Source organism: Nycticebus coucang, chromosome 22, assembly GCF_027406575.1.
Source record: "Nycticebus coucang isolate mNycCou1 chromosome 22, mNycCou1.pri, whole genome shotgun sequence".
Taxonomy (NCBI): Eukaryota; Metazoa; Chordata; class Mammalia; order Primates; family Lorisidae; genus Nycticebus; species Nycticebus coucang.
This window is the reverse complement of record NC_069801.1, coordinates 46,902,371-46,919,738: the sequence shown is the minus strand read 5'-3', so window position 1 is coordinate 46,919,738 and position 17,368 is coordinate 46,902,371. Positions and strand designations below refer to the sequence as shown.

Below are 17,368 nucleotides of genomic sequence, written 5' to 3'. Positions count from 1 at the left end.
TGTGGAGGGAGGCCCGGAGAGCAGTGTAGGCCTTTTTCTATCCCTTCACTCACTCTTCTCCAGGGGTGGTGGAGGGATCACTCTAAATTGAGGCTGTTTTTTTTTGTCACCCTGGGTAGAGTGCTGTAGTGTCACAGCTCACAGTAACCTCAAACTCTTGGCAGCAATTCTCTCCTTAAGCTGCAATTCTTTTGCCTCAGTCTCCCAAGTAGCAGGGACTACAGGTGCCTGCCACAATGCCCGGCTATAAATTGAGGCTATAATAAAAGAAATGGGCATATAAGGCTTGGACACTCCCTGCTTCCTCGCCTCTGGGAGCCAGGTGCCAGCTGGAAGCGCACATTCTGTTCCAGGCTCTCAGTTCTATGGGGTGGGCTCTGCTCTCACATGGGGAGGCCTGTGGGGACCAGAGCCCCCGTGACAGGGTGTGCCAGTCTGTCAAAGTGTATGTTCAGTGTTAGGAAGCACACTACATCCATGTAACCCATCTAGGTCTTAACTGGTAATAAAGGTGCCCTTAGGGTTCAGTATACTTTTTTGTCTTAACTCCCAGTTGGTTTAGAACTTGGGTGTGGAAAACAGCAATGCCATTGTGGGGTCCCTGCAGATTACAATAATGACCTCTGTCACTGACTGGATATTTTCACAAGCTACGAATTCTATTCACAAAACTGCTAACCTCTGTAACCATGGTTTATGGGGAGTGGAGATAAAAGGTGACAGAATGTGACACTGGTGATCTCAATAGAAAAGTCCTATTCCTGGCTCAGCGCCTATGGCTCAAGCAGCTAAGGCTCCAGCCACATACACCTGAGCTGGTGGGTTCGTATCCAGCCCAGGCCCGCCAAACAACAATGACAGCTGCAACCAAAAATTAGCCAGGTGTTGTGGCGGGAGCCTGTAGTCCCAGCTACTTGGGAGGTAGAGACAGGAGAATCACTTGAGCCCAGGAGTTGGAGGTTGCTGTGAGCTGTGATACCACAGCCCTCTATCCAGGGGGACAGCTTGAGGCTCTGTCTCAAAAAAAAAAAAAAAAAAGTCCTATTCCTGAAATCTGTCTCACACAAACTTGGTGCTGGAAGCAACCTTAAAGGTTCAGGGCAGGACCCAGGACAGTTGGTCATCCCTCTGACACCCTTCCAAAGACAGGAAACTCGCCACCTCAGGAAGCATCCTGCACTGTCACTGGCCATCGCTGCTTGTTGGAAAAGTTCTTCCTTCTACTGAGTTCACATCTGCCTTCCCTGGAGCCTCCGTCTTTTCCCTAATATTATTCTAGCTCCGTACCCCAGGAGCAATCTTCCAGTTCTCATTATCCCTTATCCCTTCTGGGTCTCATTGACAGGTGCTAGTCAGAGTATCAGGTAACTATGTTTTGAGACAGTCTCTCTAAAGGAGTTTTTGTTTATGTTATTTTAACTAAGATTGAACACCTGCTCTAGACTGGAAAGGAGACAGGGGTTAAGAGGGCTTTGGGGTTGCGGATGTGGATTTGAATCCTTACTAGCTATATTCCATGGGGTAAGTCACTTAACCTTTCTGAGCTGCGTCACTTGAAACTATAATTGGGCTGTCCGAGAGTTAAACAAGAAAATGCACGTAAGATTCCTAGGCACAACACCTGGCCCACAGTAAGTGCTCAATAAATAGTGGCTTTGATAGGTTGCTATGTAATCAGGCCTTATGCTAGACGCCGGGGGTGCAGAGATGGTACAACAGTCCCTGACACGTAGGACTATTAGTCTAGCAGAGGAGACATATGCACAAACCGATCATTTCAGAAAATCAGGCTGCAGATTTCCCCCAATCTGTTGTAACACCCTATTCTCTGAGTGAATACAAACTCCCCAGAGCAGACAGGTCCCTGGGGAGCATTCAATCCAAAGAGACCAGAAGAATGGCAGCAGAGAACACACTCTGGGACTGCCAGCACCTTTGAGGAGCAAACCCTTCCAGGGACCTCCAACCCTATCTCTAGGAGCAGGGAGAGAAGAAAGAAGACAGCTGGCTCATGGAAATAACGGCTTTGATTGTGAGGTTCAGTTTACCTCTGCGCTGCGGCTGCAGCCCTGCCCACAAGCCGACAGGTGTCTGCTTAGTGCCACTCTTTATACTCCCCCACCTGCCATTGCTGCATGCCAATCTTTAATCAGGGGCAAAACCTGATGGTAACATTTCCTGATTGTGCCGCTTTTCCCTGCTCAAAAAGGCTTCAATGGTTCTTTAACACTGTGTGATGGAAGGCTAACCCCCTTACCCTGGCATTCAAAGCACTGTGGAATCTGGCCCAATCCCTCGTCTCTTGCTAACTCCTTCATGCACCCTGTGCTTCAATTCAAACAAAAACATGGTTACAGTTTTCTGAAGATGTTTAGACTTCATGTCTTTGTTCTTGCTGTTTGTTCATCATCATGGCAAAAAAAGCTCCTGTCCATCCTTGTAGGCCCAGCCTGAATGCCACTTCCTCCAAGAGGCCCAGGCTTGCGTGACTGTTCTCTCCTTGGACTCTACCGAGGATACACATTTCAGTGGTCACAGCTTTCACATCCCGTCTCCCATCACAGCCATCTGTGCTACCGTTACTTGCCCTATTAGTCAGAGCATTCTAGCAATCTTTTGCAGACTCCCTGTGGCATCTAGTCTCAAAGCCTTCCTAGGGCAGGAGCTCAAAAAAATGCTCTCTGACTTGAAATGAAATGTACACTACACTTTATGCAGTGGGTTTTAGCTTATTTCCCAGGAGCCGATTCTGATGTGAAGAAGGCACTACAAGGAATCATGGAGTTAAAGAGTATCATAAGAGCACCTGGCACAAAACAGGCTAGGTAGGTATTTTTTTAAAAGAATAAAAAAGCTGTGATAATAGATTCATGTATCTTGCAATTTCTTCTAAAATGTCCATCAAATTATCAAATTAACTTACTTGGTCCCTACGAGGTTCTCCCTGTCTAGGTGGCCCTGAAAAGGGAGAGGTGTGTTAAAGGTTTCATGGCTTGGTTAGGGTTAGGGAACCTTAGGGAAGAGCTGATCTCAGACTCAAGGACCCAGACTCAGTGTCTTCACTAAACTGTATCTCCTGGCTCCTGCTTTATGAAAGGCTGATACAATTACTGTGGCCACTTGGAAGCTCCATTATACTTTCTACTGTACAAAGCTTTTTACACATGTTGCCTGTGTTTTAGTAAGATTCAGACTCATTCTTTATTTTCTTATGCAACATGCAGATGGAAAACAGTCCTGCCCTGTGTTCATGCAATATGCACCTTCAGGATGACCTAAGCTATGAGATACCATTAGTTCCATTTTCAAGATGACAAACTCTGGGTCAGTGAGATCAAATACTTGCCCAGGATCACACAGATGAACTAAAAGACAAACCAGTATATGACTCCAAGTTCTGGGATCTTTCCACAATGCCACGTTAACCTGGACAGTGAAATAACCTGTATGCTTGGCACAAACTCTTACTTCCCCTGGAAAGTTACCAAGCTAGAAAGATCATGCTATAATATTTTACTAGTTGGAGCTGGAAGGAATCATTCTGCAGATTAGGAAGTAAATCCAGACAAGTAAAATAAGTTGCCCAAGGTCATCCCTAGTCATTTTTGACAGGGCTGGAACTTGACTCTTTGTCTAAACTCAGAGCTATTTTATATATTTTAGACAGAGTCTCACTCTATTGCCCTGGATAGAGGGCATGGCATTGTAGCTCACAGCAACCTCAAATTCTTGGGCTCAATAGCTCCTTTTGCCTGAGCCTCCTCAGTAGCTGGGATTACAGGCACCTGCCATGATGCCCGGCTAGTTTTTCTATTTTTAGTAGAGATGGAGTCTTGCTCTTGTGCAGGCTGATCTTGAATTCTGGAGCTCAGGCCATCCACTGCCTCAGCCTCCCAGAGTGCCAGGATTACAGCATGAGCCACCATGTTGGGAGCTCTTTTAAGTGGACAAAAAAAGAGGGAAAGGAAGAGGGGTATGGTGCTCTATGACCTTTGATAGATCAGCTGTTCCACCCTGAGGCTGCATAAGCTCCATCAGAAGTGATTCTATAATTTTTAGGGCCGCTGATATTCTAAGCTAACACTGTCCCACAGAATTTTCTTAGATCAGGAAAATATCCTATACCTGTGCTGTCCAATATGGTAGCCATTAGTGACATGTAGCCACCTAGCACTTTAAACATGGCTAGTGTGACTAAGAAACCAAACTTTTAATTTTATTTAATTTTAATTAATTTTAAAATCACATGTTAGTAGCTATATAAATAGCTATATGTGGCTGGCAGCTTCTGTACTAGACAAAGCAGCTCTAGGTCCAGGAACGACACAAAGTTATATCTCAGAGCTAGAATGGACCTGCAGGACCACACAGTCAGACTCCATTCTGAGACTGAAATTCCTTCCACATCACCCTAAAAGACTCCATTTGAATGTTTCTAATGATCAGAGACTTACCACCACCCAAGGCAAATAAATAGCTACCCAGTTTCTCTTCTAAGATTCTTGAAATATAGGATTAAGCAATGCCTTGGGGTGACTGTAGAATTTTCTTTCCTAGAGAATGAAAAAGCGACCATTTGTGGGGTAAATATGTGGGTGTAGAGCCTTCTTTGCCATCTTTATCATTCATGTGTAGACGTGAGTGTCAGGTCTTTTCAAACTGAGAATGGGACAGAAGATACCAGGGTGGGCTGACCAGAGTGTACGCAAAAGGACCACGATGCCCTGGGATCCACAGTCCGTAATTCTACTCCCATGGCTGAGAGTGTGCTTAGTTTGGCTCACATGGCATTGTTGGCTTCTTTTTCATTTGCAGACATCTAAAGCCCCGGATCTCATTTTGCATACTTCTAAAGACCTAAGTGTCCTCCCAACTTGTACCTGTCTACTTTTCTTTTTAAATCTAGACACAGGACATAAGAATAATCTTATAATACTGGAACTGAAAGGGCAACTCCTATCCTTTTATTTGAGATTATTCACTCAAAGGTAGTTAATGGGGCACTAGCAGAGCACCCAAACAAAATCTCCCACAAGAAGGAGAGGGCAGCTGGTACAACTGGCTGAACGTGTCTCTAGTTTCCACCCTTGCTGCCTCGCGCCACCTCTGGGCTCCTTGGAGATTTGGTTATCCCGCTGCCTCTGCTGCCCTTGGCAGGGAAGACTCCTGCACAGGCTCTGGCCGTAGCAGTAATGGAGGAGGAGAGAAAAAAACACCTTTTTATTATTAACAAGACTGGGGGAGGCAGTCCATCATTTCTGGGTGGGGTGATATCCGTCAGCAAAAAATGATCTGCTAACTCTCCAGGAAGCATTAAGAGCAGTGATAGGAGAAATAATTGCTTATGCTGAGTGCAAAGAAAAGATGCCTCAGCGGAATGGAAGCCTTTAGCAAGGCAGGTGGAAGGAGGGAGGAGGGGAAGTGCAGTTCCCTGATGACCCCTGGCAAGAGAAAGAAGTGGGAGGGGTGAGCTGGAACCCGCAGAGCTCAAGTGTGGGAAGGTCCCCTGGAGGCTCCCTTGGTGCTATTAGAAGAGTGAGGTGAAAATGGAGAAATGGTTAAGCTGTGGCATCAAAACACAGAGAGGGGCGGGAATATAGGAGCTCACTCTCCTTCAGGAGAAGAAGCTCATGCACCTTGCCTGTCTCCACTCCCGCGACCTTCAGCACTGGGCTGCTGCCTCGGGATAAGCATCTTTCTGTCTCCCCCACTGCCTGACTGAGCAAGTGCCAGCTCTCATGGCTTTGCTCAGAGTGGCAGAAGCGGCTCCTTTTGTTCCTTCATCCCAGACCTGGTCCTGGAATCGCTCATAAGACCTGTGCTCCAGAAATCTTTTATTTAAAGTCACATTTTTATCATTTGAGTAATAGCTTAATGTAACTATTAGAGAAAGGTAATTAACTAAATCGTTTGTAAACATGTAAGGCCATGAAGAAAAGATGTAAATATGTAAAATGTTAATGCTATTGCGTTGGGAAAGCCTGAGACTACCTTCGTGGTATGATTCTGTATATTCCAAATTATTTACAAATAAGTATGTTTTTCTTTAAAAATGAGTGAATAAAGCTCCTAATAGGGCTGATGAAATCTGATGCCTAAGGCTGACAAAAACCTACCCTAGCAGCCTGCAAGCTGCTGGCTTCATGCATGGCACGCCACTGACAGAGCGATCTGCTTGGAACTTTCCTTTGACCAGAACCCTCTTTTGCTCAAACCTTGAATAGCTCTTTATCCATCTTATCCCCAACTCCAAACAGGAACCACTGCATCCCCATGACCACCCCCATCCTCCTGCATTACAGATGGTGCTTTGTCTATCTGTGTCCCCATGAGACAGGAGCTTCCAGAGCCAGAGCCAGCAGTAACACTCCTATAATCCTGCTCCTCACATCCAGGTCAAAACCCAAACAGGTGTCCCATCCACTCTGAAGGGCTCAGTGGGAGTGATACCAACCCCCCAAATTCCATATTGAATCACTTTATGGTGAAGTTTCTCAGCCTAACTTAACTATCAGTCTGAACCTTTGCTAAACATGTGCCCGTTTTGAAGATACTACCGAACCATCTAACTTTGTTTCTAATTAATGTGACAGAGCTAGACCAAATGCAACTGGATTTAATTGAGTGCTTCCTAGTCAGAGGCAGAAAATTACTGTAAATTCAGAAGCTGTTTTTTTAGAGCCCAGGAGAGAGCCAAGACAGGGATGGGCATCGAGTGTGGGGAAGGAGTACTGGGAATCATTTTTCAGAGTCCACAGCAATTTCTAGAGTCTTAAGTGGTCCCTGTTGGAGACAACTTGGGGGAAAAAAAAAGTGAAACAAACAGCACCTCCAAATCCCTAAATGGGGCAAATCATTGCCACTGATCTCAGGGTTGAAATATTGACAAGTGACCCAGTTTCCCAAGTAGCACTCCAGTCTGCTCTGAGAGGTTAGAGGATATAAGCCTGTGGTCCATACCCCGTGGCTCTCTGACACACACAGGTGGGAGAATCTCCAGGGCACTGCCGTCTCTGGTTCATTTAAACCCCAGAACCTAGCACACAGCTTGGAAAGCGGGGACCCAGGAAGAAATGATCTGAAGTCAGGTCTGTCCCCAGGTGCATGGCAGAAGCCCTGAGCCATAAGTCTCTTTACTAAAGAGCTGGGGGAGCCACCCAATTCATTTGTTTGCTTTTTATATCTCCTTCCCATGCCAGGGAGTATAACCTGTCTGTGTGCAGAGCCAGACACACCCCCACAGCCTCACAGAGGCACATGCTGCGGAGCCAGCAGGCAGTGTGACATTCCAACACTGAAGACCTACTGCCAGAATTATTTTTAAAACATGTTTTTTTCTTACTCCAAATCTTACTTAAACTGTGTGATCCTGGGTATGTCTCTAAACCTCTCTGGGCCTCAGTTTCCTCATTTGTGTAAAGAAGATAATAGTACCTCCTTACAGGGCTATTTTAAGGATTAAAGCTGGGTGGGGTGCAGTGGCTCATGCCTGTAATTCCAGCACTCTGGGAGGCTGAGGCGGGTGGATTGCTTTCTTTCTTTCTTTTTTTTTTTTTTTTTTTTTAGTTCAGATTAATATGAGGATAGAAACGATGTTTGCATTTGTTAGGGAAAGTCCCTGTTGTAGTTGTACCTAGGAGGTGTGCCACATACCCTTACATGGTTCCCATTAGGTGGGAGGGTAGATTACTTTAGATCAGGAGTCAAGACCAGCCTGAGCAAGAGGGAGACCTCATCTCTACTAAAAATAGAAAAAAAAAAAGCTTAAGAATTAACTTTTGACTTTCTTGCACATATTTGTGCATGACACTTAAAAAAGCATTGTGTTCTGCGTGAAGCACTCCAGAAATGTGAAAGGAGGGACAAACCGATGGAAGTTCCCAAACATGCACTAGAGGTTCTGAGGAAATCTCTGTAATGGATCCTTCTAAAGAAAATACATGTTTTTTTTTTTCCAGATAGTCAAGTTATCTATTCTTCATGGGAGTCAGAGCAAAGAGATAAATCTCATGTCACTTATCAAAGCAAACCGAAGTAGAAGTAAACAGTAGCCTGAAAGGCAAAAAAGCAATTTAAAAAAAATTAATAAATGATGAGACTATTAACGGCACACAAAAAGAGTTTGCTTTTTTTCTACCCTCTAATAGGATTTTTACCTTAAACACTGTGTCCCTTTAGGAAAGGGAAGAAAAGTTAATAAAGGAACCTATCACTCAAACTTAATTTTTAGTATGGCAAATAAACTGCTTTAATGAAAGGGCTGAAATCCCAAGGTTTGCACATTAAATTTTCATTCATAGTAGAGAATGGAAATTATTGATTCAGCCATGGCATCATGCATTTTGAACCCGGTAGTGCCTCAGAAGTCCACATTATTGCTGCCTGCAAATGTGTTGGCAGCGTTTTGATACAGAGTGAGCACGGGGTGGGTTAGAGGGTGGAGAAAGGGATATAGATAAGGGAAGGAAGCAGACCGGCTCTTCAGTCAAAGATAACAATCGATGTTCCTTGTCTCTAAGATCCACTTAGATAAAGAATCTGATGGCATGATGGGCCACAGGGTACATTCTGAGACCGGAAAAGCCAGGCCCACTCAGTCTTTGGCAATCCCAATGACCCTATGGAATATATATATATATATATTTTTTTTTTTTAAAAGCAGAACAGAAGGCTGATTATTTGATTCTAACCCCTGGAGAAAAGTTTGGATTTCAAGAAAACTGTAGAGGAAAGAAAAGTACCTTTCTGAGTTCAAAGTCAATGTGTCTGTCAAGGGAAGAGCAAACATTTGACATTCTAATGCTGAACTAGATAGCACAGAAAAATCAATCAAACCCACAAATATAGTTCTCAACCTAGTGAGGCCTCATCAAAGAGTCAGGCGACATGACTATCCCTTCTTTACTTAAAGCATAAAAATAGGTATGTTTTTCCTTTGAAAGAAATTAATCCTGGGCAGCGCCTGTGGCTCATTCGGTAAGGCGCTGGCCCCATATACCAAGGGTGACGGGTTCAAACCCGGCCCTGGCCAAACTGCAACCAAAAAATAGCCGGGCGTTGTGGTGGGCGCCTGTAGTCCCAGCTACTCGGGAGGCTGAGGCAAGAGAATCGCTTAAGCCCAGGAGTTGGAGGTTGCTGTGAGCTGTGTGAGGCCACGGCACTCTACCGAGGGCCATAAAATGAGACCCTGCCTTTACAAAAAAAAAAAAAATAAAAAGAAATTAATCCTCCTGCCTCTCAGAGGACTAAGTCCATAATTAAACAACTCTTGATTATTTCTCCCTTAGAAAATTCACAGGAACTGATTCTGAGCCTGGACTGGGGCAACCTGAATCAGGCGCACTTTGGGGTCTTAGTGTACCAGGCTGTATGAGATCAGGGAAAGTGATCATCTTCAGAAATAAGCTAAACTAAATTGTAAAAGTAAAGCTACTTGAAAAAGAAAGAAAGGTAATCAGAGAATATATTCTAAAAAGAGAAAAGTTTTGCTTTGTTTTGTTTTTGTTTTGATTACCTCCCAACTAAGATTATCTCATACCAGTAGCCACCTCTGTCAGTTTGGATGTTGGAAAAGTAGCTTTGTTGGACTGAAAAGTTCTTTCTGGTTTTGTGTTTTCAGATGCTGAGAGCTGGTGCCATCTATAGAATTCCATTCTGGGAGAGGTTTCTCTTTTGTCCTACTTTGCGTCAGACCTGCTGTCGTGAGGATAAGAGCGCCCAGGAGACACCTCCCTGCGGTTTAATAGGCTATGAAGGATGGGACTCATTAATCGGCTGGCAGCTGCCCCTGAACAGGACGCTGCCCAGGGGAGGAAGGGGAAGGGACACTGAGGAGGAGGCAGGCTCCATTCACCAGACCACTACCAGCTGCTCAAGGGGAACCCACAGCAAATGGCGTCACCTTCTGAAGGATCCCACGAGTGAAGTCTGAACAGACAGGGCAACCACCCAGCCGCGGACACCTAAACCTTATTCCGGAGGAGCCGGCCCTGGGTTACTGTTTTTCTCTTTTGACTTAAAACACCCCCCCCCCCCCCCCGATTATTTTCAGATTGCTGAAATGTTACTTTTTCTGTCTTTCCCATACTATGTCCTCATCAATTTTATTATAGTACCCATCCTTATTACACTAGTGTGTTTATTTATAACTGATTTTTCCTTTTAGAGTCTCAGTTAGGAGGGTCTTATCTAACCTTAGGTAAAGCCAAGCTGCTCAGCCTGGCACACAAGGCCTCCAATTTGGCCCTGCCCACCTCCCATCCTCATCTTTCACCTCCCCATCCAAACTTAGGTCACACTACTTATCTGCCATCCGCCGCTCACAATATCTCCTATTTTCTTTTTTTTTTTTTTTTAATATCTCCTATTTTCATAGCTTTGTATGTGCTTTTTCTTCTGCCTGGAAGAGTTTCTCTGTCTCAGCTTCTTGCCTTGGCTTCATTCTGGCTATCTTTGCAGACTCGGGCTCACAGGCCTTCTTGGTAGGACCTAAGTGCCAAATCTCTCATCTGCCCTCTGGATTGGAGGTTCAACAGCCTGTTCCTAGTCCCTTCCCTCTCTTCAACCTTCACCTCACTCTCCCATCATAGCCTGTGTCCCTCACTGGGTAGAGTGGACAGTAAATGTTCTTTGAATGAGTAGAGAGCACTACTTCCAGCTCCTGCATAGCCTGGATTTATTAGATCAACGGAATGAAACTTAACCAGTGCCTGCTGAATTAGGAGCTGGCACATCACTTCTTACCTTTATGGTTTTGGTCTGGAGTCTGAGTCCATTTAAAGTGTTGATGGCTTTCTCTGCATCCTTTGGATCAATATAGTTAACAAATCCATACCCTAAACTCTGTCCTGTGGAAACATTAAAAAAGAGAAAGAGAGAAAGAAAGAGAGAGAGAGAGGAGAGAGCACACTCAGTATCTTTATAGAGGCAACACTTCCCACTGCAGCGAGTCAAAAGTCTCCTCTGGTATACGGTTCCTCATACACCAGGGCTTACCCTCAGATTGAGAGGTTTCCAATCCCTCCAGCTGTCACTCCTGCTGGCCTTTAAACTCATAGGAGCTGCCCAAGCTAAAAATGGGTAAGTGCCCCTGCACATCCACACAAGATATATACAAGTGCCAGATTATCAGAAGAGGCAGGACAGGGTAGTGGGAAGGGACCAGGTGTGGTTTGTTAGAAGAAACTGGAATTAGAGTCCTGGGGCTTTCCCTATCAGATATGTGACTTTGAAGAGAAGTCATTTAATCCCCCCATTTCCCTCCCAAATCTCTACTCTGGAGATCACAGCACTTACCTCAGATATGTTTGAGAGAGTTAGTGAGATAGGTACTTAAAGTCCACAAAATGCCTACCAAGTTCATTGCCTTGAACATAGCAGGTACTCAACAAAAGACAGCTACGCTCTGCTGAGTCCTGTAAAATTGGGGCAAGTGCTGGAGGCAGTAGCTGTGTCTGTTGCCTCAGTTATGCCAGCCACACCCACACTCAGAGGGACGTAGCAAGGTCTGAGCAGCAAAGATTGGAGACGTGTGTAGTGAAGAATGCAGGCATGGCCAGAATTTAAAGCAGTTGCTACAAATCATTCTTTGCCCTCATCATCCCTTGAGCCAAAGAACAATTAAAAAAAAAAAAAAAAGGAGAGAGGGCTTCTAATGGAAAGAGCTGGGGAGCTCCTAACACAAAGGGGAGAGTGCAAGCACATCCTGCAAAAAGGATCTAGCTACTTTAGGTGGAGATGGCATCAACTTGTCTGCAAAGAGAGGTAGAAAGTGACAGGGCTCCCCCCCTAAGTGAAATAAAAATAATGTGCTTGTGATCGTGCCACTGATTATAAATAGTCCATCAGCTCTGCCATGTGTCATCAGCCAGAAATATCATTAGGAAACTTTACATTTTCTGATATATCTTTTAAGAAACACAGAGCTTGGGGTGGCTGCAAAACCAGCTTGAACTTCCCAGGCAGTGTTATTGATTTGTGGGTGGCAGCGGAGCCGTTGGGGGAGGAAAATGACAGGACATCACACGTCAGGAAAGACTGATTACATAAAGCCCTGAGTACCAGGGCCAGGGCTGGGAGACAATACAGAAAAAAGCCTGCCATGTCCTGGTGACAGGAGCCCATTTCAGCAGCCAAAAAATCTTTCCAACAGCTTCTGTTTTGCTGGTAAATGTCTGTGTTTGTGTTGGTTGTAGGAGGGAACCTGGGAAAACAAGTTGGGTACTGGATCAGAAAATGCGTGACTTTGTTATCCTTTATGTAGGACGGAAGTCAAGAGTGTCACGTGGAAACTCGATGGCATTTGTCCCCCACATGGGAAACCCAAAAGGACAACACCTTTCATTAGAACATTCCTCTGTGTTTTGGAAGAACAGGGTTAGAGCAGGAAAGACAGAGGCAAAGTTTGCCAGATATAACCTTCAACAGCCAGAATTAGTAACCCATGAGGGGAGAGAGAACATTGTGCAAACTCCGGCTGCTGGCCCTTCTCTTTCCATTTCATGGTGGAAGTGTAGTGTGTGAGTGGTGTGTGTATGTGTGCGTATGTGGGAGAGAGAGAGAGAGGTGTGTGAACGACAAGACCCTGACACCTGTTCTGAGAAACTCCATTTTGCAAATACAAAAATACAAGAGACTAAATTTCATTGGTTTAAAAATATCATTTATCCTAAATTTGGCTCCACCTCATCAAGCCTAACTAAATTCACCTAATTAACTCCATTTTCATCATGTAAATGTCTCCTATTTACCTTGCATGTATGAGAAGCCTTAAAAAGTGCTGTACTAAAATATTCTTACGTGTATAATCGCTTTTTTTTAAACAGCCGAGTTAAGCTGCTAGTAAGGGTATTTTAAAAGCAATTATCTAAATGATAAACCTCATGTATAAGTTCTAGGAAACTAGTCAGATGGTCAGTCTATACAGCCTGATTTAATTTGTGTACAATGGAAGGGAAATATGAAAAAATATAAACAAAACACTCACCATATAACTACAAATGTTAGGTCTAATGCACACTGAAGTAATACCTGATTCATCACACTAATGGAATATATGTGGAAAAATAGACCCATGGCACAGGCTCCCAATACACTGTCCTTCTTCCTAAAATTATTCATATATTGATGGAAGTCTAAAATAAATATAGTGAAAAATAATTTTTGCATTCTATAGTTGATCTTTCTTTTAGACATTGCTTCCAGAAAAAGAAAAACACTTTCAGCCTCAACCCCTAGGAAGGTTCCAAAAGTCAAGTGAGGGAAAGGACTCTTGCCCACAAAGATGTGTACTGTCAACTCACCTGCCTATATCAGTCCCCAGTCCACCATAACCCTAGTTCCTGACTTCAATTATTCTCCTGTGTTATTATCACCAGTTCTAGGTTTAGAGAGAGACTGCATTTAACACAAAGAATAAGGGTGCTTTGGGGAAAACTAAAAACCAGTTGAACATCATATCAGAAAGGAAAGGGGAAAAAAGATGACAATTCTCCTTGATATAAAATAATAAACTGCAAATTCTAAAACAGAACATTGTATGGAACATGAGGAGGGACAGAGGCAGAAAAACTTGCCTGTGAATTGAAAGATCTGAGATAGACTGGCAGCACAATGAAACTATCTGTGGGTAGCCTAGTTCATGAACGGGCTTTCTTAACATGCTTCTCACCATCATAGAAGTCCAGCTAAGTCTAATAAAAAATGCTCTATGGATCTAAGCATTCTCTTTTAAAATGCCCTAGAGAGAATTAAATTCCTAGGTAGAAAACATAAAAACCTAAGCCCCATTTCTTTTAGAAACTGTTTTAGTAGTCAGGGAGAGAGTAAAAAAGGCAAAAATTTTATGATTTAACTTTGGTGGCCATATATTAGTGATGGGTTTTAGATTTTCAGTTCTGTATGTAAGTGTACAGGAAAAATAAAAGTAAGACATGTTCACAAAAAAATTAGAACACTTGTTCCAGGGAAACCAAGAAAGCCACCATCCTGGGAGGGCCTGAAGGATCCAGTCTGGAGCCTACAGTGAAGTGTGTATGTATGTAATAGATAGTCTTTTTATTATGTTTTCTTTCTTATCAAATAGCTACATTTTCTTCCTTTATCAGCAATAGCCAGATTTGAGCATACAGGTATGGCAACAGTATTTCCAGAGTAGAAAATTGAAACAAACTTTATTTTTGTTCCCAGTTTACCAGTTTATTTTGACAGCAAGTTGAACAAATTAAAAAAATGCAATCATTGAAGTTATGTTTATTGAATCATTTTATTGAAAAAATAAGATATTTGAAATGAAGGCTATCTCCAAAATTTATTTTTTTCTTTTCTTTTCTTTTTTATTGAATCATAACTGTATACATTGATATGATCATGGGGCATCATACACTCGCTTCATAGACCATTTGACACATTTTTATCACAATGGTTAACATGGTGAACTTCTGGCTTCCTGATGTCCAGGTAATCTACAACACTACCGACCAGTCCTGAGAAGTCCCATGCGTCAGGCATGGATGAGGGGTTTCCAGGTTTTTTTTGTTTTTAAACTACTATTATTTTTAAGCTATTATTAAATCTGAACCTGAATGTTTCTGTTTTTATAAAGCACAGACATGCACACAGACACAAAACACATCATGAGACCTCTTCCTATGACATGGCAACATCTTTATTCTGCTACAATAATTTGTGTATTTAACTTCTCCCCTTAGAAACCAAGCACTTCTCTCCACAAGAACTAGATCATAAAAGTTTGCATCTTTGCCCATAGTAGGTAATCAACAAATGTTTGATAAATGAAAGAACGGATGTGTGCATTTGTACTAATCTTCCATTTCTGGAAGAAGCACATGACCAGAATGCTTTGTATGTTTAGGGGAGGAAGGGGGTGCCTGGAGAATTCATTTTGCTTTTGTAGGAAAGGCAGAACTGACTCGAGGGATTAGGAACACAAAGAACGCCATGGGTGGGTTCTTCCCTGATACGGATCCGACCAACAACAGAAACCACTCCTGCCTACCTTTCCTCGGAGATTCTGAGTTTACAAAGTGCTTTTCCATCCACTCTTTTGCATTTGATCATCACAACAACCCCGATGAGAGATAACCATCAATTTACAGATGTGGAAACTGAAGCTCAGGAAAAACACTGTGAATTGCTGGAGATCACAGACCTAGATTTTAGTCTAGATTCAGAGGTGGCAAGCTTTTTTTATGTCTAATGCAAGACGGTAAATAGTTTATGTTTGTTGGGGTCTTGCAGCCCCTGTCACAACAACTCTGCCATTATGTAGAACCCACAAATGATATAGAAACAAATGAGTGTGGCTGTGATTCAATAAAACTTTATCTAGAAAAATAGGCAGTGGGCTCAATTTGGCCCCTGGGCTGTAGTCTGCTGTTCCTCTGGTCTAGAACTTTTGGCTCCAAATCTTGTATTCTTTGCTATAACCAGAGTTACTACATTTGGATTAAAATGTTATTAGTAACTATTCTGGGGCCCTGAACTACCTGTGGTTAGCCTAGTTTTTGAATCACCCAAGAAAAAGCAAATTATCTTCAGTAGTTTATATAAAGTTTTTTTTTTTCTTTCTTTCTGAGACAGAGTCTCACTCTTGTCCAGGCATCATAGCTCACAGCAAACTCAAATTTGTAGACTCAAGTGATCCTCTTGCCTCACCCTCCCAAGTAGCTGGAACTACAGGCATGTGACACCACACCTCGCTAATTTTTCTATTATTTTTTAGTAGAGACAGGATCTCACTCTTGCTCGGTCTGGTCTCAAACTCCTGAGCTCCAGTAATCCACCTGTCTTGGCCTCCCAGAGAGCTAAGATTATAGACGTGAGTCACAGTGTCTAGCCTGTGTTAAGCCTTTTTATTTTATTCATTCTCTAGAAAGCGTTGCAATCATAGCTGGTTATAACCCTGTATCTTCCCAGCCATTCTGGATAGAAGTAACTCTTCTTTGGCCTTGGGGGTCTTGGGCATTATCGTGATCCTGACACCCTCATGGCTGATGGCAGCAGTAGAGATGCCGGTCAGAAGGAAGCTCAGCATTTCTGTGTTGCTGACCTGCACACTTTGCTCTTTCTCTTTTTAAAATCACCATTCTCTAGAAACCTAACAGTTACTTTCCTCATCTGCAAAGCCCCTGAGGGGGCAGCCAGATGGGTAGCTTCTGCTGAAAATTTCTGAGTTGAGTAAGGAATTTTTGTGGATGTTAGAACCCCTAGCTCAGGCTGAAATCCTGTTCACAAAGCACATAATAAAATCCCCATTCACCTCAAGATCACCTGCGTGGCGATAATGCACACACTGGCTTAAGCGAAGCCAACTTCAAATCCCAGGACTCCTTCACTGCCAGTCCCAGATGCCTATCCCTGCTTTCAGCTGCCGCAAATCTACCTAAATATACCAGAGAGGGCGTCAGAGTGATGTGCGGCTGTCACTTCATATGTGTATGTGTGGCTCAAATGCACTTGCTGTATAACCTTGATTAAGTCAGTGAAGCCTCATCAACATGTTTCTTTATCTGGAGAAATAGAGATAATCCCTTAATCCTCACAATCAAAGGATCACAGAGAGGATTATATTAACTCAGGGACTATAGCAGCTACAAGTTTTTTCAATGCCTACTTTGTGCCAGGGACTGTGCTAAGTGGTAATTAATATTACTTCATGTAATCCTGTGGGAAATGGCACCAGCAAGCCCACTGTACAGAGAAGGAAAATGAGGCTTCGGAAATGTTACATAATCTGCCAAAGACAACCAGCAAGAAGGCTCCAGGTCTGTGATATTTTAGCTCACAGGTTTTCTGGACAGAGGCTGGTCTTGGAGCAGTTGTGCAGCATCAGGTGAAGACTCCTGGGGACGCATTCACTCCACGTTAGGGTTTCTTCTCCTTCTTAACACTGACTGGGCATGCCTTAGGGTCCTGGAGCTCCCCTGACTGCTCCCTCCCTTCTCACCTCTAGGAAGTTTACATGCTGTTGGTCTGTCCAAGTCTTGGCTTTTCTCCTGAAAAGCTAGTGACGCTATAGTCAGCTAGTCAGGGGGTTTATTACCTTTTGGTGGTTGACACAATTTCCTCAAACTAAGCCTGGTAGCAACTGTGCTTTTCAAAGTTCAGTACCGTACCAGCGTGACTGGGACCACCTAAGGACTTGAACGAAAAGCAGATCCTCAGGTCCCGTCCCAGATCTACCACTGAATTAGACTCTGCATTTCCACAAGATCCTCTGGTGAGTTCAATGCACATTAGAGATTGAGAAGGTCTGGTTTCAAGTGCGTTCAGAAACAAAACAAAACATTTGAACAAAAGGCAGCTAGAGTCGGTCAAACGTGGGTCTAGAATTCAGCTCTCCACTTTA

General features: G+C 43.5%; 1 protein-coding gene across 9 annotated transcripts in view; it reads right to left on the bottom strand.

The window, feature by feature from the left end:
• ELAVL4 (ELAV like RNA binding protein 4) overlaps positions 1 to 17,368 on the bottom strand; it is a 95,800-nt gene that overhangs the window by 13,713 nt on the left and 64,719 nt on the right. For all 9 annotated transcript variants that reach the window (XM_053577019.1, XM_053577013.1, XM_053577016.1 and 6 more), the window contains exon 3: positions 10,744 to 10,847. In XM_053577019.1, coding sequence (XP_053432994.1) covers positions 10,744 to 10,847 — 104 coding nt within the window. The remainder of the gene's footprint in view (positions 1 to 10,743; positions 10,848 to 17,368) is intronic.